This window comes from Bos indicus x Bos taurus, chromosome 10, assembly GCF_003369695.1.
Source record: "Bos indicus x Bos taurus breed Angus x Brahman F1 hybrid chromosome 10, Bos_hybrid_MaternalHap_v2.0, whole genome shotgun sequence".
Taxonomy (NCBI): domain Eukaryota; kingdom Metazoa; phylum Chordata; class Mammalia; order Artiodactyla; family Bovidae; genus Bos; species Bos indicus x Bos taurus.
Genome location: NC_040085.1, coordinates 68,734,147 through 68,758,065, shown reverse-complemented (window position 1 = coordinate 68,758,065; position 23,919 = coordinate 68,734,147). Strand labels below are relative to the sequence as shown.

The 23,919-nt window shown below is 35.2% G+C and overlaps 1 protein-coding gene across 1 annotated transcript in view; it reads left to right on the top strand.

The window, feature by feature from the left end:
* KCNH5 (potassium voltage-gated channel subfamily H member 5) overlaps window positions 1-23,591 on the top strand; it is a 393,607-nt gene extending 370,016 nt beyond the window's left edge. Inside the window, exon 11 of the mRNA XM_027554270.1 lies at window positions 13,765-23,591. Coding sequence (XP_027410071.1) covers window positions 13,765-14,712 — 948 coding nt within the window. The 3' untranslated portion in view covers window positions 14,713-23,591. The remainder of the gene's footprint in view (window positions 1-13,764) is intronic.
* Window positions 23,592-23,919: the final 328 nt, after the last annotated feature.

Genomic DNA, 23,919 nt, shown 5'->3' with positions numbered 1-23,919 from the left:
TAAATCTTTCTAGAAGATAACACTCCAACAGATAATTATTTGCCTATCAACCTATATTTCCCAGCAGCAAAGAATTTGTATGTGATAGTCACTAAAAGCTGCAACATTCTTTTAGCATCAAAGGCAAAAATTAACACATATTTAAATATACTAGCGTTGGTTTTTCAGACAAAACCGTAGAAATTTTCTTTCATCAAGAAAATATTTTTTGAGGTATTGTAACTGCCTTACTTTGATAATGGTTCTCCCTGAGGCACAGCAATTATCTTACAAGGCAAATGCTAAAGCCACATATTAGATGTGTTCCTGGGGACAAAGAAATAGTATCAAATGAGATCTAGTAGAGTAATATAGCTGAAAGTACATTGTAAACTATAAAACAAAATTATACATAGCATTAGGAGTGTCAGCGTGGAATAGTGGAAGGAACACTGGAGTTGGCAGTAGAAAATAGATTTCAGTCCCAGCTTGGCCATTTGCTAGCTAAATGAATTCAGGCAACTCATGTAACTTCTCTGACCTTCATCTGTCAAATAGGGATAATAATAATTGCCCTGCCTGACTTGTAGAATTTGGAGAAGGGGGATGAGGCAACATATGCTAAAGTGTGTTATAAAATGTATCACATTTGACAAATGTTAAGCAGTGTTATTTTCTACTTGCATACTGAAGAGTCCTATTACATATTCATATGTCTGTATCTCCTTCTGTGTGTTAAACTTTCAGCCCAGTCATGACTTTGGTGTATGCTATTACTAAAGTGATTTAACCTCATTTATCATTTAATTTCCTTCTCCCTAGGCCTTTGATCCTTTAGATCCTTTGCATCTCTCCTAAATTTAGATCAGGCATTCTTAAATCAGAGAAATCTAGTTTTTGAGTTCAACAGAACCAGGTTGGAAACTTAGTTTTGCCTCTCATTAGTTGTGTGGACTTGGGGAAGATTTTAAAATCTTGCTAAGCCTCAGTGTTTTAGTCTATAAAATGGATTATTGTTCAGTTTAGATGAGCAAATAATCCATGGGAAATACTTTGTACAATTCCCCCAATCTGGTATTTTTATTGAAGCAATTCCAAGATGAAGACATGTGGACACAATTGCTACTGTGACAGAATAACTATGTTATCAAAAACATTGTGATCTAATGGTCCATTTATGGATTTTAGCCAGTACTAATGGCTTTAGTCTTACATTGCATAGCAAGCAACATGTAATGGTGATGTTTGTAAAATCAATTTTGTTCCTTTAAACTTGAGTGTGCTAAAAATTCTATAAGAACTTAAAAGTAAAATAACTTTATTCTTCTGAATCTTCTAAATATCTAAATGCTTACAAATAGTTGCAGTTGAAAATTATAGTTCTTTAAGAAGGATCCTTTTTTTTTTAATAGTATATGTATGTTGTGTTCAGATTCTGGGAAAATAAATTTTCTCTAATTTTTGTTTAGCACTGCCTTAACAATTATTTCCTTTTTATGACTTGTTCCCCCAAATTAATTTCATTTTTGTTTTTATCGATATATCAAGTATGGAGCCCCTGGTGGCTCAGACAGTAAAGAGTCTACCTGCAGTGTGGGAGACCTGGGTTCAATCCCTGTGTAGGGAAGATCCTCTGGAGAAGGAAATGGCAACCCACTCCAGTATTCTCGCCTGGAGAATCCCATGGCCGTGGGCTCTCAAAGAGTCCGACATGACTGACTTCACTTTGTTTTTCTTTCAAGAATGTAAATGACAATTTTCTGCTCAGTACACTTGAAACTGTGATGTTGAATTCAAATTTGAATCTCCCATATATATATATATGTGTTGCCAGTAAAACTATGTGAGTGTTTGTTTAATTATTACCCTTCCATTGTTCTTGTCTTATGTAATTTATTTTCCTTCTTGGTTAACGATCAGTGTTTTAGTTTGTCTTGATCAGTAGTGATGGAAATAGTCTAAATTTCATGTCTATTTACTGATGAACTTATATTTTTGCGTGTGTGCAAGAGGACTTTTTCGAATTGAAGGTAATTTTTTAAAAAGTTTATGATTCTATTTTTAGATACTATTTGAATTCTAAATTGTTGGGAAAATATAACATAAAAATTTACCAGCTTTATTTAAACCATACAGTCCACTGTGTTAAACATATTCTCATATTTATGTCACTGGAAATAAATTGTTGGGTATCAGCTTAAGTTGATACCAAGAGTGAGACTCTGCCAACATTAATTCTAAAATATGAGGCAGTAACTTAACAGGAGTAGAAATAAGTAAGGAAATTGATATTTGAGACATGAAAAGATGGAAACCAATATTTTACAGTGACGAAACATGTGGTATAGTGGACGTCTGTGATTGCGTTCCAATGCACTAGTTCTTTTGGAAAAGTTTGGAAAGCAGAATTCCAGTAGTGAGTGGGGGTTGTGACTGGTTACCTTTAGCAAGGCATGAGAAGAAAGACCCGAAGAGTCAAAAAGTGAGTGACTTCACTTTCACTTTTCACTTTCATGCATTGGAGAAGGAAATGGCAACCCACTCCAGTGTTCTTGCCTGGAGAATGTCAGGGATGGGGGAGCCTGAAGGGCTGCTGTCTATGGGGTCTCACAGAGTCGGACATGACTGAAGTGACTTAGCAGTAGCAGCAGCAGAGAAGAAAAAGGTGATCACAGGCAAGAACTGGAGGGCCTGTAAGCAGATATGGAAAGGATTTAGAACATGAAAATGTAAAAATAAGACAGAAAAGATTTGCACAAAAATGACTTTTTGGTACAAAAAAAGTCTAGATGGTTTTATGGCTTCCCTGGTGGCTCAACTGATAAGGAATCCACCTGTAATGTAGGAGACCTGGGTTCAGTACCTGGATTAGGAAGATCCCCTGGAGAAAGGAATGGCCACCCAGTCCAGTATTTTGGCCTGGAGAATTCCATGGACTGTAGAGTCCATGGGGTTGCAAAGAGTTGGACATGGCTGAGTGACTTTCACATGGCAAAGATCAGATAATAGAGATGTGACATCCCATCAAATCTGATGCTTTCAATGTAGTTTCCATCATGGAGGAAGAGACAGAGGCAGAGACTTGAGAGTAACAGAGACATGGTACCAAGAAAGTAAAGGATTAAACCAGACTTGAGAACTACATCTAGGAAATACCTTTTTGTGAGGTTGCAGGAATATGGAATTGACTATAAACAGATCAGAAGCTAATTTTTTTAAAGATAATTATATGGCCAAAGAAACCATCAGTTCAGTTCAGTTCAGTTCAGTCACTCACTCGTGTCCGACTCTTTGCGACCCCATGAACTGCAGCACGCCAGGCCTCCCTGTCCATCACCAACTCCCGGAGTTTACCCAAACTCATGTCCATTGAGTCGGTGATGCCATCCAACCATCTCATCCTCTGTCATCCCCTTCTCCTCCTGCCTTCACTCTTAAGCTTGGTCTTAAAAAATCATTTTTTTTTTTGTTTTTAATGTGATTTCAAAACCAAATCTCAGGCCCCTAATCTGCAGGCAGGAAGAAGCTGAGGAAGCTCTACAGTCTTGAAATAGGATAAAATTTCCAACCCCGATAATAGGTTTGAACTGTAGAGGGAAATGGACAAAAATGAGCATCCAAAGAAAAGGAATCATGAGCCACAGAGAACAGTGGATGATAGAACTTATCCCACATAGCAGACTGAGAAACTAATAAAGGACTTTACCCCTCTGCCAGGGCAGCGGGGCATCACAGTGCCTGCCTGGCAGATCTCATCATTGCCTGGGACCAGTGATGGCTGAGCCTCTCAGCCGTGATTCCCTACAGCTTTTAATGGGAGTGTTAAGTCAGTTATACTGCTTTTCCACTTTGATACATTGTGCACATGTTTATATATGCATGTACGTATATATGCATGCATCTGTGTGTGTGTGTGTGTGTGTGTCTAGGGGGACAGATAGCTTATCTTTCTAGTTTATAGGACACCATATCAGGTTTCACCATCAGAAAATGGTACTGCTATTTATACTTTTGTGTAGCCTAAAGAGAGACTTTAAATTTTATATTTTCTAAGATTGTTTATCCAGTACATCTGCAAATTCCATTAGTCTTACTGGCAAAATAAATTCAGAATTTGACCACTTGTCACTACCTCCATTTCTATCTCTCTTGTCTTAGTCAAACATGATGTCTCAGCAGAGTTACCCAAAAAGCTTCCTAATTGGTACCTTCTTGCTGTCCTTCTGACTATATAATTTATTTTTTCCCACAACAGCCTGAGCTATCCTTTCAGAGTGGAAGTGAGACCCTCTGCTCCAAAGTCTCCTACGGCGTCTCCTCACATATAAAAACCGAAGTCCATGGCCTCCTCTCCAACCTCCTCGGCAGTAATTCTCCCCATAGTTACTAAATGCCAGCAGCTCTTCATTCCTCACTATTCATCAAACATGCAGACGCTCTCAGCTCTAGTTCCCCCCGTCCCCATGGCCATCTGCATGGCCAGCTTCTTCATTCCATGACTGTCTTCGCTCCAATATCACTTCCCAATAGAGATCCAACCACTTTGCCTTCTCTATGTCCCGATACTCTTTCTTTTTCTTTGTAGCCCACATCACCTGACATTCTATGGAATAGTTAAGAGGTTTTGTTTTGTTTACTGATATATACATAACTCTTAAACAGGGCTTGAAACATGGTAAGTGTTTAACAAATACAGTGTGAATGATTATCTTATTTGCTTCTGTATCCCACCATTCATGTGTCATAAAATAAATGCCCTGAGGATGTAGAATAGGACAGAATCGGAGAGTCGGACACGACTGAGCGACTTCACTTTCACTTTTCACTTTCATGCATTGGAGAAGGAAATGGCAACCCACTCCAGTGTTCTTGCCTGGAGAATCCCAGGGACGGGGGAGCCTGGTGGGCTGCCGTCTATGGGGTCGCACAGAGTCGGACACGACTGAAGCGACTTAGCAGGAGCAGCAGCTCTACCTGGGGGCAGTAAGTGAAAGTCTCCCAGCACTGTGGCTTCCTGGATGCCCAGCCTTAAGACTTTGCTCTCAGGAGAAGAGCCCAGATCTTGGTTGAATACTCTGTTGCTGTTATCTTGAAATTCTTTATCATTTTGAACAAGAAGACCTGCTTTTTTTTTTAGTGATATAATTCATGCAACATACAATTCACCATTTTAAAGGATACAGTTCAGTGATTTTTAGTACATTCACAAAATTTTGTAACCATCACCACTATCTAATTCCAGAATATTTTCATTACCCACAAAAGAAATCTCACACTTTCTAGTATTCATTCCCCATTTCCCATATCCCCTAAACTTTGGAAAACATTACTTCCTGACTAAATTTGCCTATTCTAAACATTTTATATAAGTGAAGTCATACAATGCATGACACTTTGTATCAGGCTTCTTGCACTTAGGGTGATATTTTCAAGGTGTCACATGGATCAGTACTTTGCTTCCTTTTATGGCTAGGTAATATTTTTTATATGCGTATATCACATTTTGTTTGCTGATTCATTCATTATTAGATATTTGGGTTGTTTCTACTTTTTGGCTATTATGAATAATGCCACTATGAACATTCATGTACAAGTTTTTGCATCACTACATTTTTTTTTTCTTGGATATATGCCTACTAGTGGAATTGCTGGGTTGTATGGCTACTGTATGTCACATTTTTGAGAAACTGACAAGCTGCTTTCCACAGAGGCATTTTTATATTTGCACCAGCAGTGTATGAGGGTTACACTTACTCTACATCCTCCCAACACTTGGTATTTTCTGCTATTAATAATACTTGTTATCTTTTTATTATAGCCATCCTAGAGGAAGTGAAATTGTGGTTTTGGCTTGCATTTCCCTAATGACTAATGATGCTGAGCACCTTTTCATGTGCCAGTTGATAATTTGTATAGCATCTCTGGGTAAATATCTTTTCTAATTCTTTGACTATTTTTGTATATTTTTATTGAAGTACAGTTGATTCACAATGTTGTATTAGTTTCAAGTGTAAAGCAAAGTGACTTATATTATTAATTGATCCCTCCCCCTTACTGTTTCTCTTCTGGTAAGCATAAGTTTGTTTTCTATTTCTATTGGCCTATTTCTCTTTTGTATATAAGTTCATTTGCAAAAGCTTTTTTGAGATTTCATATCTAAGTATTATTTGTCTTTCTCTCTTAATTACTTAGCATGATAATCTCTAAGTCCATCCATATTGCTGCAAGTGGTATTATTTCATTCTTTTTTACGATTAAGTTCTGAAATTTAGTGAAGTCCAAATTATTTATTTACTATTTTTGGTAGCTTGAGATTTAGGTGTCTAAGAAAGCTTTGCCTAATTCAAGGTCACTAAAATTTATGCCTTGGGTTCTTTCTAGGAATTTTATAGTTTTAGCTCTTACATTTAAGTCTTTGATATATTTTTGAGTTGAATTTTCTATATGGTATGAGACTTGCATCTGTATCTATCTATCTATATATTTTTTCTTTTTTGTGAACATGCAGTTGCTCCAGCACCATTTGTTGAAAAGGTTAATCTTTCCTAATTGAATCCTCTTGGCATTCTTGTCAAAAAGCAATTGACCATAAATGCATAAGTTTATTTTTAGACTCTTAGTTCTGTTCCAGTGATGTATAAGTCTGTCCTTATGCCAGTACCACACTGTCTTGATTACTAAAGCTTTGGAATAAGTTTTTAAACTGGAAAGTATGAATCCTCCAACTACATTCTTATATTTTGATATTTTTAGATATTCTGGGTCCCTCACATTTCCACCTATATTTTAGGGTCAGCTTGTCAGTTCCTGAAAAATAAAATTTGTATTTTAATTCCTAATCAATTTAGGAATTAAATCTACAGATGAATTTGGGGTATATTGTCATGCTAACAATATTTAGTCTTTCAGTTTATAAACATGAATATCTATTGATTTGGATCTTTAATTTATTTGAACAATGTTTTATAGTTTTTGTATATAAGTCCTGTGTTTCTTTTGTTAAAATTTTTCCTAAATATTCTATTTTCTTTGATGTTGTCTTCTGACATTATTTTCTTAGTTTTATTTTTAGATCATTCATTACTAGTATAGAAATACAACTAACTTTTTATTGATTTTGTATCCTGCATTTTTGCTGAAGTCCTTTATTAGCTCTACTATTTTTTTTGTCTGTATGTTTATGTATGTGTGCATGCATGCACAATTGTAGTGGATTCCTTAGGATTTTCTGTGTACCTAATCATGTCATCTCCAAATAGAGATGGTTTTAATTCTTCATTCTGGATGTCTTTTATTTCATTTTCTTGACAATTTCCGTGACTATTAGCTTTAGCACCGTGATGAATAGGAGTGGCAAGATGGTATGTACCTGTTTCTTTCCTGAACTCTTGAAAGAGCTTTCAGTATTTTACCATTAAGTATGATATTAGAGGCCCTGAATTTTTATGTTGTATTTGGCCCTACATATTGTATAGCCGGGCTTCCCTGGTGGCTCAGATGGTAAAGAATATGCCTGTAGTGCAGGAGACCTGGGTTCAATCCCTGGCTTGATCCCCTGGAGGAAGGCATGAAAACCCACTCCAATATTCTTGCCTGGAGAATCCCCATGGACAGAGGAGCCTGGTGGGCTACAGCCAATAGGGTCACAGAGTTGGACATGACTGAGCAACTAAAAAAAAAAAAAAAAGCACATTGTTTAGCTGGTCCTGACTCATAAAGACGAGCAGAGTGAGCTGAGGATTAAAGGATAAGTGGGAGCTCCCCAGCAGGTGAGGAGGAGGAGAGAGAACACTATGTGCAGTGTTAGATTCTAGATCTCGAATTGATTCAGTAGCTGGTGTGTGAAGGTCAAGTGAGAGTGAAGGAAAACAGAAGTTGGAAAAGAAGGTTAACTAACCACTGTAGGCTTGCTGACTGCATTAAAGAGCTTTGATTTTACTCTGTGATTTTTGTGTGTGGGACACTATCATGTTTGATATATAATAGTAAAGAATGGAATAAAGGGAAATAAAGGTAGAAACTGAGACAGGGAAGACAAATCATGGATTATTGCAATATTTGAGACTGAGTCTAAACTTTGCCAGCTTTACCTTGGATTAGCTATATTCTTGGTTTTGAAGACTTCGGCTTCCTGCTTTTATATTTTTTTAATGAAAAAACTTTAGTAATAGAAATGCATAATTATATCAGTTAAGTCTAGAATGTCCTGCTGTTGCTGCTGCTGCTGCTAAGTCACTTCAGTCGTCTCCAACTCTGTGCGACCCCCGTAGACGGCAGCCACCAGGCTCCCCGTCCCTGGGATTTTCCAGGCAAGAACACTGGAGTGGGTTGCCATTTCCTTCTCCAATGCATGAAAGTGAAAAGTGAAAGTGAAGTCGCTCAGTCATGTCCGACTTTAGTGACCCCAGGGACTGCAGCCCACCAGGCTCCTCAGTCCATGGGATTTTCCAGGCAAGAGTACTGGAGTGGGGTACCATTGCCTTCTCTGAGAATGTCCTGCATTTGCATCTTATTAACTACATCTATTCGTATTAGGCATTTCCCAACACATTAACAAAATCAAACAATTTTCTTTTTCTCTCATTTCCTTATTTTTTCCTTTCTACTCACCTCCCTTCCTTCCTTTTTCTTTGTATTAATCACTTAATTAATTAATTCCTCAAAGCTCATTTAGGACCTACAGGGCTGAACTAGATCTATAACACATTCCTTGCCCTGGAAGAGCCTATGAATGGTTGAATGAAGCAAGGCAGCCATATTTCAAATCAGAGTATGGTGTATCATTGTTATCCTTCAGTCACACATGGTCACCTGCCCCAGCTCTGTCACTGTGGCCTTTGTTAAAAAAAGTTTATAGCATCTGATATACACGCAATAGTGATTGCTAAGTGCTTCTTTGTTGTATTAGTTCAGGTTGGAATGGTTGAAAAGACTAGAGTTAGAATTAGTGACTAAGTTCATAGAAACAGTAAAAGGAACCAAAGCACCAAAACAACTAAGTCCTTAAAGACAGTCAGATAATCTGGAGCTGGTGTTTGATTGTATAAGTAGCTATAAATTCCTAGTCAATTCTGTAGATTCACAGATCTGGGAAGTGATGAGCCATTTCAGAGAGTATACCTCTATCCTCCAAATTACATAATACTAAATCCGTGTCATTAAATAAATGATTCTAACCCTTTTTTCCCCCTTGCTTTTATTGGATTTCAAAGTTCAGTACACATTCAAATTATTCAATTTTGATATCCCTTTTTATTATCAAATGTCCTACTTTTGAAGTGGAAAGCTCAGTTGGCCATGTTCCCTGTCAAGTTTAAGAAGCTTTTATCATTTAAATAAATTAAACCTTCCAGCATGGGCTCCACAGAACATAATGAAGCAAGGAGAAGAAAAGCTTAAATGAAATAAACCCTTTTACTCATAGAAACAGTACAGGCTATTGTGCATTCTACCAATAAATGTGTGGCTCTAATCATAGTCTGATTTGTGATTTTTCTTTTCTAATTCTGTCCTTAATTTTTTAGTGTTTATTAGCAATTTGACTTGCCATTCAGCAAAAGATAGACATGGTGCAAGAGGTTGTAGGAACCTCTTGCTCAAGGTTCCTAAAGAAAAAAGCAAATATTGCATTTTTAAAAGCTGATTTATTTTAATCCAAGTTGTTTCTTTACACGATTTAATTCTAATATAAGTTGATCTCCTCTGAACTTCACTCAGATCCTTTAATTATTTTTTAAAATAATGTTTTGGGGGATTTTGCTTTTAAATCTTTGTTTTCTAAGGGAAAATAATCATAATTTTATGTTATCATTTGGCAGAATTAATGTATATAGCTTATGTATTGAATTATTGAATTAATAGGAAATTTTTTACTTTCTGTATGACACATTGCCAATGTAAGAATCAATTGGATAATGAAAACTCTTATTATTTGAAGATTCTTTCAATGCCAAAAAGTAGCCTGCAGATTATTTTAATCTAAAATAAAAACACACTGTTTTGAAGGTTTAACTAACTAAAAATTATCAATCTTTCTCTTCCTTATGAATTTAAACCATTTTATTCTACATGATTAAAACGTTAAAGGTAAGAAGCACTTCTTTAGAAGGAAAGATTCAGCATGGACTGAGATAATTTATATGAGAATATTCATGCTTGTAATGGTAATGTAGAATAATTTTCATCCTATTTTTTATGATGAAATGTCTTCTTTGTAATAAAAACATGTTGTTATTGAAAGTTGGGGTTTAGAGTCATAAAATTATCTTCAAACTCTGAGCATTTATTATATTTAATGTTACTACATTTAATGTTTTTGAAATATGGTGACTTTATTTTCTTATTTGTTGTATAACACATTTTTTATAAGTCATAGCAAAGTCTATCAGGCTTTGCACATAAGACATAGGCCAACTGGTTGTGACACCTCTGTAATTTTTTTTTTAATTTTCAGGGCCTATATTCTCATACCTCGCATTAGGAAAGTTTTGCTTTGTCATCAGCCAGAAAATACATTCTTAATGGATGTTATTCTATTCTTACAGTTCAAGGATTCTTACTCAGGTTCTTTAAAGATTGATCTGTGGGTCAAAAACTTGAACTTGATTCTACTCAGCAAGTGTTTGTCAACTCTACTTATTCAACAAGCACAGAGCTTCAATTGTTTATTAATTTCACCACTTTGAGGGATGGTTCGTCATGGCAAATGCTCTGTGAAGGGTTGCCTTTTGGATGTTAAACTGCTGCATCACTCCCTACTTCATCCACTCACCTGTCTGGGTTTTCACAGGTACAGGAGGTGCTGTCAAAGTTATCCTGAAGAACTGCATTAGACTGTAATGGTTAACTGTTTGGGATCTGACTCCATGGATTTGTACCCTGGCCATTTACTAGCTGTGTGACTTACTGCAAACCATTTAAACTTTTTTGCTTCAGTCTGCTTTTCTGTAACATGAGAATAATAGGACCTATCTCATAGAGGAGTAATGACAGTTAAATGAGATAATACACTTGTAGAAGTGACCTCTTTTTTAATAAGTATTTTTGATAAGCATTTTTGAAAAAGTCATAATTTCTGTTCTACAGTCAAAATAGATAAATTTAGTCTCATTCAGGAAACTCCATTCAATTTAAAAGTTGTTTGTTTTTTTTTTTAAAGTGAGCTTTGACTTACAAGTCTGTTTATGCTAAATAGTTGATTAAATCCAAGTATGAATTCTTTGGATTCTGTTTTTCATATACAAAACCTCATTCTTTCTTTTTCTCATTTCCTTTTACATCTTTTTGGTGACAAAATATGCCAACCCAGTTCTATTTTATTTGTCCCTTGATGCAGAGTGGCAGCCTGGCCCTGTCACAGAACTCCCCTTGTACTCAGTAGTATGGCATTAGGAGTCTTTGTTCTCCACTTAGTGGTAGCTGTGTCAAAGGCCTTTGTTGGTTTTTGGTTGATGGAGAGGGCCTGGCTGGTAAGGGAAACTGGAGAAAGAAGGCTTATTTTTTTAAACTGATGTTTTACTTGGGCATATTACATCCTTAAATCACAAAGCATCCCAAATTTGGTAAGCACACAATAACTATAAGCAATTATTAGCCATTGTATTGAAAATTTAAAGTATGGCCTAAGATGCCCACAGATTCTCAGTCTCCAGGAACCCCACATCTTTCATCTGTGAACCTCACATGGCAGTATAAATTTATCCCATTCAGATAAATAATGTATGATTTTTTAGTGTGTCCTAAATATTGCATGGATGTGTTGTATTTTATCTGACATCCCTGTGTACCAAGCCTTGCCCTCCTCCACTGTTCATTTGACTTAGATGCATTTCCCCACCCCCAAAATGTGAAGGGTAATCTCAGTTACCACCCCTCACCAAGGCTATGTCTTTCCAAGTCTAAGTAACTACAGTTAAAAACAAACCAGGCTGGAGTCCAGTGGGAAGAAGGATGTGACCCACCGTTTACATTAGTCCCTTTATGTCAGTTCATAGAATCAAAGTAACTGCATTTACAACGAAAGGGAATGATCCAGGAATAGAGTATCTTCATTTCCATGTTTAGATTTGTCTGGTCTCAAAAAGTGTTAATATCTTGAAGTTTAGAACAAGCCTTATTTACCTAGGAAGCATGAGAAATATGTCAACCCTTTGAAAGACTTCTTATTAAACTGCTGGAGCTTTGATGTCAGACTAAAGAGATTAGAATTACATTTTTCAAAAAGATCTATTTCGTGTACTAGTAGAGAAGGGAAAATATGCTGGTCTTTATAGACAGTTACTGAATTTAGAGAATATTTATTTTAAAATATGAATTATTACTTCTTGATAAGCTATATTTAGTGCATCAATATCAATTTAGAAAATGTGCTTTTATAGGGAGAATTGCCTCTCCTCTCCCTGACTTCTCTGTTTACAGTGATCATCACTAGTATTGGTTCTAGCATAAGATCAATGACTATACGGAGACAGAGGTGATGAAAATGGTTTCAAACAGAAAGTGTTTTATGAGAGTTCAAGGGAGATAATCAACGTATTCTGAGAGTCTATTACATGAGAGAGACTATATACTTCACATGTAGTTCTAATCCAACCAACAGCTTAATAAGAGAGGGTGATAGAGGCAAGTAATTTTGCTAGCATCATAAAATTATCTGATTCTGAAAGCACACTAATGTAACTCCCTTGTGAATATTCCTTATAACCCTCATCTGTAGTTATTTTGTTCTTTAGAGTAAAAAATCTTGCACTTTCCAAATTCACCTCTGACTCTGATAATATAAGTGGTAATAATTTCTTACATAGTCAGTCTTTTGTATTTTTCTTGATGGAGTTGTAACTTCACAATATTATTTTCAAAATACATTTTTAATAAAATCTATGCTTACTTATATTTGAGAGTGCTCATCTAATCCTGCATGTACTATGTATTTAACTTTACATTTGAATTTTTAAAATATTGGAATTTGAAGAGTCTAGCCTCCTACTCAGTGAAAGTATTACATGGACAATGTTCTTATTTCTGTTCGAATATTTCAGTGGTGTGAATTTCATGAGTTTTTGAGGCAGTGTAATCAGTTAATGCGTAGTAGTTTGAAATAAAGTTTGTATACTGACCTGGTATTTACCTTCCCGAAGCTTCTATATATAAATCCTTGTTCTAGCCTCAGAGCCACCTAAATAAATTTAATCCCTCCTTCTATCCAACTCACAGTGATATGTCGGTAGACTGCCTAAATTTTCAGTATTTTTATAGCTTAGAACTCTTATTATTTGACCTCTAAACAGAGGATGACATTACGAAGGGGTTTCAATCATATTAATATGATCAAAAAGAAAAAAGAAAAACTTACATGAAATAGTGATATATTGCAAAGAGATAAATATGTTTTCTTGCACATGCATGTATACATGTATGAATATACATATATACTAACATATTAATAGATGTTTATATTTATGTATTTGTCTATTTTCTGTGAAATGGGAATGTGAACAAGAAAGCAAATAGCTCTATTTAGTTGTTTCTTAACTACATTCCCCCTCTGATATGCAAGGAAGTGGGACAAAATGAGCTGAGCAAGTTTAGTCAGTGTTTCTATGTCTAATTTCAAGTGTACTGTACCTGTTAACTGGCACTGGACTATTTTTCCCTTCAGAAGTGGTCTTGCTTGCCCTATCTTCAAGAGTTTCCTTTGGAAAACAGAATACACCTGGTATCTTGTCACACAAGTATTAAGTCATCTGTTTCTATAGTCAAGTTTTTAATCTTTCTGCCCCTCCACAGATCATTTTCCGCAAAATCAGTGATGTGAAGAAAGAAGAGGAGGAGCGCCTCAGGCAAAAGAATGAGGTCACCCTCAGCATCCCCGTGGACCATCCGGTAAGAAAGCTCTTCCAGAAATTCAAGCAGCAGAAGGAGCTGCGGAATCAGGGGTCAACGCAGAGTGACCCCGAGCGGAACCAGCTGCAGGTAGAAAGCCGCTCCTTACAGAATGGAGCGCCCATCACCGGCACCAGTGTGGTCACCGTGTCGCAGATCACACCCATTCAGACGTCTCTGGCCTACGTGAAAACCAGCGAGTCCCTCAAGCAAAACAACCGCGATGCCATGGAACTCAAGCCCAGTGGTGGCGCTGACCCCAAATGTCTCAAAGTCAACAGCCCCATAAGAATGAAGAATGGAAATGGGAAAGGGTGGCTGCGACTCAAGAATAATATGGGAACCCATGAGGAGAAGAAGGAAGACTGGAATAACGTCACTAAAGCTGAGTCGATGGGGCTATTGTCCGAGGACCCCAAGGGCAGTGACTCAGAGAACAGTGTCACCAAAAACCCATTAAGGAAAACGGATTCCTGTGACAGTGGGATTACAAAAAGTGACCTTCGTTTGGATAAGGCTGGGGAGGCACGAAGCCCATTAGAGCACAGCCCCATCCAGGCTGATGCCAAACACCCCTTTTATCCCATCCCCGAGCAGGCCTTACAGACCACACTGCAGGAAGTCAAACATGAACTCAAAGAGGACATTCAGCTGCTAAGCTGCAGAATGACTGCCCTGGAGAAGCAGGTGGCAGAAATCTTAAAAATACTCTCAGAGAAAAGTGCACCCCCAATCTCTTCTCCAAAATCCCAAATGCCTCTCCAAGTACCTCCTCAAATACCCTGTCAGGATATTTTTAGTGTTTCAAGGCCTGAGTCACCTGAATCTGACAAAGATGAAATCCACTTTTAATATATATATACATATATATTTGTTAATATATTAAAAACAGTATATACATCTATATACATATGTGTATATATACAGTATATACATATATATATATATTTTCACTTGCTTTCAATATGATGAACACAATATGGATTTTGATGTGTAAATATTGCATGTCCAGCTGGATTCTGGCCTGCCAAAGAAGATAATTATTAAAAAGTAGACATTGCTTGTATATTATGCAGTTGACTGCATGCACAATTTACATTTATTTATAATCTCTATTCTGTAATTTTTAAAAGTATGATTTTTGTTAACCAAGGCAGTGTAATAGTTGAAGAATCAGGGTCCAACCTGCCAATGTTGCCATGACAAATTTGATCTCAGGCTGAGTATACTGATCTGTCATTTCCTCACTCTTCTGTTAAGTTAAAATTATAAATTAACGCCAAGGAATCATTCAACCTTTTAAACTATTAGTGCCATTTTATGATTTCATTCCATAGGATATTTTTCTGTAACATAGTATTAGGCTATTTTCCACAACAGGCAGTATTTGCTCCGTTGAAATAACTGTTTTGTTGCCTCAGTCAGACATCGACGTGGGATATGGAACTTACTACTTGGGTTTGTGCATGAATTGCATTTTTGCTCAACTGTACCTCTCCTTGTTCAACATTTACTTAGATAGTAATCATTAACTCTTATGTAAGGATATCCCTACTCCCTTCATCTTGGGTAACAGCCACCATCTTATAAGCTCATGTTTTTCAACCCCATAAATACTGAACTATTAATATCGTGTATATTATTATAGAAATACTGCACCACAGGGTAAAAGGGTCTTTTTAACCATTTATGTTAGAGATGCTGATTTTCCAAAGGTGATGAATGTTCTAAATTTTATTTTTAACTTGCTCAAAGGTGAACTTGAAAGGTTCTTAGCAAAAGAAAACCAAGCAGACAATATTTAACATATACAAAATTTAACTAGAATAACATAAAATAAAAAAGAATATAAAAAGATAAGTTTTGTAGCATATTTGTGACTTAGAAAGAATGAAGCACAGATACAGAATTGCTCACACCCGATTCTTACTGCTTGTAGAGGTACTACATGAAATGTGGTTAGGAAAAAAAAAAACAACACTAAAAAGTAGATGTTAAGTTGTTCAACTCAGACAACTGCTTTTCTATAATATTATTCTAGTTACAATTTTCTAAAGCTTTTTTTGCACAGGGTTCTATTGCTGGACTTCTGCTGAGTTGATACAATTGAGGCTCAGGCAGATCTGCTTATGAAAGGAGGGTACTAAAGACCAAATTTCAGAGTCTTTTGGGCCACAAATCCTCTTCTTAGAAAGTGCCTATTATCAATTAAAAAAAAAAGTAACAGAAGATCGTGTATAGCTACACTCTCAAATGCTATGTATTGAGAATAAAATGCACATTCATTTGTAAGAACTTAGGAAAGTTTATTTCTTTTGACTAAAGTTTATTTTATAAAGTTGATCAGAGAGGCATACTTTTAAATTGGTGCATGAATGACATTTAATAGTGGAAGCAGGGCAGTTAATGTTTGCATTGAGTTGAAAATATATAACAGTAGTTTGTATATTATTGGACCATCTGTACATATATATTAACATACACGAGGTGATAGCAAAATCAAGAGATATTTTGATGTATTGTACCCATTTTTATGAGCTTTTTAAACTGTCTCCCAGGATCCCCAAACAAAAACAACAGAACTAAAAGACAAGTTACGACCATCCGCCTGGAGAAGTATAAAGCAAAGTGATTTGTAAAAACAGTTGATATTTTAGAATTTCTATTAGAGCTTCTTCGCATGCCCACAAGATGTGCCTCTTTAATCCAGGAATTTCAGGACAGATGTTATGTGCCATGGGTTCCATTTTCCTATTTTTGTGCCCATAACTTCCATTACTCATAATGGAAGCTTTCAGGGTAGCACGTCTTCATGCTATGCTACAATAACTACCTACCATAGGCACAGGACAATGAAGTAATCATGGTGTAAGAAATCAACGTTGCAAGTGGGACTCCACTGCTTTCATGATGAGGATGGTACTTTTCTTTGACCTCTGATATTTATTGAATTTCAGGGTATTTTCTATTTAACCATGTCTGAGACAAACTTGCCTAAGCTTTCAAAAGTGAGTGGTAAAAAATAATCTGAGTACAGAAATGGTTAGTTTAACTTTAGCCACGTGCTTCAGAAATAGCGGTTGGTGTAAAAGTATGAGTAACTGAAACATCAGAGTGGTTTGTAGTTGGCAATCCATGCCTTTGCTTATTAGCGTTGCTAATATTTACTGTGTTCTAACTGTGACTTCATCTAATTGACCTACAATATTGATGTTCATGTATTGGGAAAAGAAATATATGGCTTAAAACTACTTTAGTACAAAGGAGGGAAGAGTATCAGTTGCTTATTTATGGTGCAGTTATCACAGTATTCTTTCCAGCCACCCCTGTTCCTGTGTGCATGACATGATGTGGTGCTGAATACACTCTGCTGTTTTCAGCAGAAATGCATGTGTTCAGCAAACCTTGTATATAGAGTAATCTTATAGGTTCCCAGATTCCACAACTCTTTCCAGTCAAACTTACTCAGACTTGGGTAAAGGGTGATCGCTTACTTTAATATGTCCAATAATGATACAATCATGTTCTGTGTTGCCTCAACCAGCACATAGACAGTAGGTTCTCTCTAAGGGGACCAGAGGACTGCATGTTTCATTCTTACACTGTATAGATGCTCTTGGTGCATCCAGAATAAAATTTTTATTATTATCTTTCTGAACAATGTAATAATAGGAGTAAATAGATACGTATTTAAAATTGGAACATTTTCCAAAGCACCTTACACATCTTCAATATTCTTTTATAATAATGTATAAGATCAGATGCTGTACCCTGGACAGGTGGTTGCAACATGATAGCAGAAGTCAAACAAAAAAAATGTGAGCTGCATATCAGGATGACAAGTTTTATCAGTCTGTATTAGGATATTATTGCACTACATTGATCTAGTAAATAGAGGAGCTTATGATAAAGGCAAATAGGAACACAAAAGGCAGATGACAATTTCAAAGCAGTTCATGTACCACATTGACATAAACAGTCTTTAGAATGGTCCGGGCATAGATGTTGAATAGAGACACAGACTTCATTGTTAAAATGGAAATTTTTTGATGATGACACAGGTTTCATCTTACATTAAGTATAGCAGTACAAATGTCCTTTCTAATTCTCTGGCTCTGATCTATGGGGTCGCAAAGAGTTGGGCATGACTTACTAACTGAACAACAATAGCAACACAGATGTCCTAAGTATTCAGTTAAAAAAAAATTATGTAGATCAGAGCAAGAGATTTAGAAAGTTTGGGGTTTTAAATTGTTCTTAAGAACAAATATATATTCCCAGAGTACCCAGCACTTTAATAGGAATATTAATTATGACCACTAAATCAAGTGCATTTTGAAAGCTAATCTTATTGGAGCCTAAATGAAAATCTGTTTTCTGTCCTTAACTTTAAGGAGATTTGGTTCACTTGTTCTATTTTAAATAACTAAATTCTTCTAGAAAGCTTTATTTTTAAATTAGTCTTCAGAGCAATGATTGTTTATGAAGTGTGCAGTGGCTGATACTAGTGAAATTATTTGTCATATCCCTAATAAATGCTACTATCTTGTAAAATTGTTATCTTTTAAGTAATCCTATGTCTCCTTTCCAAAATTTCATGTAGGTAATCAGAAAGTTTGTCTAGAATGTACATACCATACATGGATAACTTTAAAATAGGAATATTTGTAATCACGTGAATGTTGAGTTTCATACTTTGTTATGTATAAGAGTGTTTCTCTTGTGGTCTAGATGGAAAGGGAGAGAAGAAAGAACAACTTTTTGGAAAACTAGAATTCAATCCTAGGATGAATATCTGAGCTCTGTCTTGGATTCAGAATCTGTGTCTTTGTCATAATCACAGTAACTATGGGCAGGTTAGCTGTTTTTTAGTGTAGCTGGGCTTCAGTTTCCCAATCAGTAATTCGTAAGATAAGAACTGTCCTCTTCTTATATCAAGATGATGTTAGGTCAGTGGAAAATCATCTTCCTCTTTGATGAAAATAACACTAAAGACAAATTATCATTTTGTTTTGTTTTTTCTTTCATAGAAGACCAGCCAAGATGCATTTTCTAAATATTCTAGGTTTTAGAGAAGACTTCTCTGGTCAGACAGCGGTGGCAAAAGACATAAGTCACTGACATGTGAACATAAGATTTGAAAATTATCTGGGGATATACAGCTACTAATCAAACATGAAAAGAATGAAGAACTTTTAGAAAAGAAGAGAAAAATAAGAGAAAAAGTCATATATAAATATTATGATTTTTCTTATTCTATTTAATCATATAGCTCAGCAGAAATTCTCAATTTTGTGAGAAAATATAAACAAATTGAGTATTCAAGGTATATTTCATCCTCAACCTTTTGTATAAAAATAATGACTTAACTCCAGATAGTGGCTGCACATAGGTAGATGCTCTTATACCAAAATTTTTAACTATGAAAGAATCCTTTCCAATGACCAGTTTTTCAATGTGTATCTTGAATTGGAAAAAGAACGGTTTTAAAAAAGGAAAACCATTTGAATTACATTAGAGAACTACTCATGTTGTATCCTAATGAGAGTGTTTTAATTTTTTAAAGTTATAATTTATGATTAGTGATATCGATAACTCAAAGAAGCTACTTATAGTACGTAAAAATTTACTTTCAAAAATGAGATTCATTTTCTTAATGATTGTTCATTCTGCAAAGACAGTCCTGCAAGCTAAGAGATACACTCAAACCTGCTGTATTACGTTTGCTATGACCCTTTGAGCAAAGAAAACAGCAAAAGCACGTAGAAACAAAGGGGAAGTTTTAATGTACTACAAGAGGTATTTAGATCTCTTTTTGGATTTTCTAATCTTTCCATCAAATCGGAATTTAAAAATTGCTATTAAAAGTTAGGAATTTGGTGTTATTTTGAAAACAGACACAATATCTCAAGTTAAAGAAAGAGTAGTTATAAATGTCTGAAACTTTCAAGGAGTATTAGAGAAGGTTTAAGGGGATAGATAGATAGATCATCACTGACCATGACTTTTTGCTATGCATTGTAATCCTTATGAGTTATTTGCTAAGTGGGCAGTAACATATGTTTATCTACAGTGATGGGCCTGTGGCATTCCAACTCACAGTCTTATTACATATGTATTTGCATACGTGAATAAATGGTTTCAATCAGCTTGCTCTCAGTGTAAACTGGTACTTCCTAAATGTTGTTAGCAACTTCAGTAATAAAGACTCTTCCAAGTATGGCATGACGTTTATTATTTTTTAGAGGGCTGATATATATTAATTTTACATTATAGGAAAATTCTTCTCATCTTGGTCTGAGAAAACATACCAAGAAGTTATACATGGGGGACTACAGGATCAGAAGAAAAATAGAGTAAGGTTTTAAGTAGGATAGTCATGCCAGACTGCATGATTTCACAGGAGTGCAGATCAGGATTTGCATTTTCATATTTGGAACAAATCTACAAAGCATGTAATGGAGATTGCAGTTTAGTGCATGGAGATGTAAGCGTGGTCTTTGGCAAAGATTACAGGTACAATAAGATCAACTTTTGTGAGTTTATGTAGAATTTTTTTCTTTTTTTGACTTCCCTTAGTTTTAATGGTGTACATTGCTTTACATTTATCGACTGCTCTGTGTAAATATGTGCAGCCTTCTCAATGAGAAGGGGTAGCTAAGTCTGAATCTTTCATTAATCATCATGTATACATGGCTGTGGAGTAGATGAGGAAGCTTGTCAGGATAGCATAGCTATTGAGATTTTAACACAGGCAGGCAGACCCTGGAGAGAAAACTTTATTTTACAAACTATTGTCATTGCAAGGGCTATCTAGTCCAACCACAAATTTCAAATATTTCAAGACACGTACTTTAAAAGTTTCCTAAAATTAAAATAATTTTTAAAACTTCACTCTATGATATAAATGTAGTTTTTAAATTTTCCATAGTAGATTAGAATAAATGACAGAGATTGAACGCATAACTGTTGCAAGCACAGAGTGCCTCATCCTAATAATGAACTTTTCCGTTATTTCTCCCCACAATTGACAAATATCAGTAGAGGTAAGTTGCCAAATGTGGTTATAAGTAAGAAGCAAGTGTGGTCACTAGTATTAATATTTCCTTTTCCAACTTTATTTTAACATAAAGAGGTAATGTATGATATTCAAGAAAAACAAGAAATATTCAATTTCTTTGCCTATAATCTCTTATTTTTTATTATTGGTATTTGAATGAGACTATAGGATATTTTATTTTTAAAATTTATTTTGACCCACTGAGTTCTAAGTGTATTATGCAGATCTTTTCTTTTTTTAATTATACCACTGTTGGCTTCTTGGCCAAACCACTACTAAACGCATTATCCAAATGAACTATTTCAGCTTAGAATAGCAATTTGTATTATTTCCAAATTGAATTAACTTTTTGTAAGTTTATTTACTTCAGAGAGTTTAAATAGTTTTCTCTAATGAAAAAAATGTTAATTTTCTTCATGTGATTTATTTATTCTATCCTTTGAAATGTTTTTAAGCTAATGTTTTGGTATAAGGAGGAAAAGCAAGGTATTACATTATACTCTGGGACCCTCGGCCCAAACCATCTTGTTTTCACTTTGATGATAATACAGTGAGAGGTAACCATAGCAAAGATCAGTCTACCTTTTTCATAACAACTGGGGAGGGCCCCGATGACACTGCATAAAGCTTTTATAGTCGGCTCACTTCATCGCTGGCTTTTACATTATCACTGTGTTACTATAGAAATAAGGCCATGACTTGTGCTACATCTAAATATATTTGTTCAAGGAATAGTTGACCTAAAAGTGCAACTGGGCCAGAGTTATAACTGAGGAAATAAAAAAAGAGGAGTGGGAATAACAGTTCCTTCCTCTTAATGTGTTTTCCTCTGTGTGATGCTTTTAGATGTTTATTTATTTATAGATAATTTATGTTGTCGAAAAGCATCGTTGAACCTTTAATGAAACACAGGAAGTGATGTGAAAGTTTTTCGAGTGCCATAGCTTTAATACATATATAAATGAGTGCTCCCCCATCAATTGCGTTTAGAACCTCTAGCTGTAACCGAGAAGCCGAGGCCTATAAGTACCTAGCTGCTTGGGTTCTTCATGGAGTAAAACCAAGAGGATCTGATCACTGTCTCATTTATGCATATGCACTGACTGCTGAATGATGAGCCCAATCAAGCTGAAAATATCTACACTGATGCATAAATAAACCATATTGAGTATCCATAGTAATTAAATGAAGTCATTCACTACCAAATAATTTATCTTTCTCTGCTAAATCCTCTTCAGTGACATGAAATTTAATGTTTTCCTTCCACAGTCAGGCTCTCTATTGGGAAACTGGACTTTGTGATTAGGGCAACATAAACAATACTTAGGTCACAGAGATGTTTGTATCATGAATCCCTCATTTGCTCTTCAACTTTTTCCAACCAAAGTATGATGGGAAGGATCCTAGATGAGACCGTGATTGAGGTAAAAAGGAAGAACAGCTAGCCAACTATGCAAAATCATGATCAAGATTCATTTTGAAATTCATATCAAAGATATTTCGATAGACCTGGGTATTTAATAACAATGTATCATAGTCATGCATTGCCAGTTTATTAAAAAAAAAAAGCCCAATGTGCTTTCATTTAAAATCAAGATTATTTAAAATATTCCATATTTATAAAAATAGTGGCAAAGATTGGTTTTTGATCTCTTCAGAAATGTTTTCATGTTATGATTCTCAGTGTTCTTTTTCAAAGAGGGTAAAAATGTCTTGATGTCTTGTTCCCATCCATCTTATTGGCAGCACTGCCATCTTCCACTGAGCAGTCATCTTCCTCCTTAGATTCTATTCACAGTTAAAGTGAGCTAAAACATGAATTTGATGTTAAGAACGATGTGATTATTACTGCACTGAAACTGGAAGCCAATTTAGATCTATTTCTACCCTAAATGTCCATTGTAGTTTATGGGAAAAGCAATGATTCCTAGAAGTGCTTGGTACTCAGACAAAACAAAGTAAAATGTGCATATTTATGATAAATCAGAGACTATAGATTTCGTTCTATTCTATGCTCTAGTGACTTTGTTTACATTAGTTGCAGTGTTTTGTATATTATACTGCAGATTCCTGACTAAAACACTAATGTTACTATGGAAATTCACTTTTGCAAATTTGTAAATGTTTTTGCCACTGCAACCATACTAATGGGAATTTGGGGTATTAAAAATGTCTGTATCTATAAAGGTTAATTCACTGGAAACAACTGATTTATGTATTGGCCAAGGAAATAAATGCAAAAACTTCTTGTGATGTTTTAATACCTAATATGCTAAGCAGTACTAGTTTGTTCTGTTCAAAATTAATTCATGTTTAATAGATCATTGTTTTCTACTTAAAGGTATTGCAGTGTGTAATGCAGAAATTTTGTATGTACTATTGACTTATTACTGATTGCTGAGAGAATGTGTGAAAATGTTTTGAATGCTTGTGATCAAAATTTAATTATTTCTGGGAAGTTTATGGTGATTATCACTTTACTTAAGATTTGTTCTCAAAAAATCATTTTTAAAAAGTGAATTGGCAGGTGGAAGTTTCTAACCCCAAAGAATTCTGGGTTTCAGCACAATAAACTGTATTTCATCAGGGAGGATTAACTTTCATTTTTTCCCACTTTATTTAAATGTGAATATTTTTTCATGATACAGAATAAAATGTGCATTTTATGGAACTTGTTTGAATTGAGTCTTTGTTGAAAATTATTGTCTTGAATTTAGTTTAGTAAATGAAAAGTTTCACATTACAAACATATGAAGCAGTGGGTTCAAATAAAAATCTTTTGATATTAATAATTAGCTTAAAATGTTATTTTAAACTTTTATAATACCTTTACTCTGATAAATTGTAGTGATGGGAGAAGTAATAAAATTAGAGTCATATCTGAAACTGAATTTTAAACCCCAGTGGTAAGTGTGCTTGAATTAGAAGATGTATCTGTTTTGTGAAAGATAGAAAATAAAATCTAGATAGAATATTGGAGAAAATTTTATTTTTAAGAG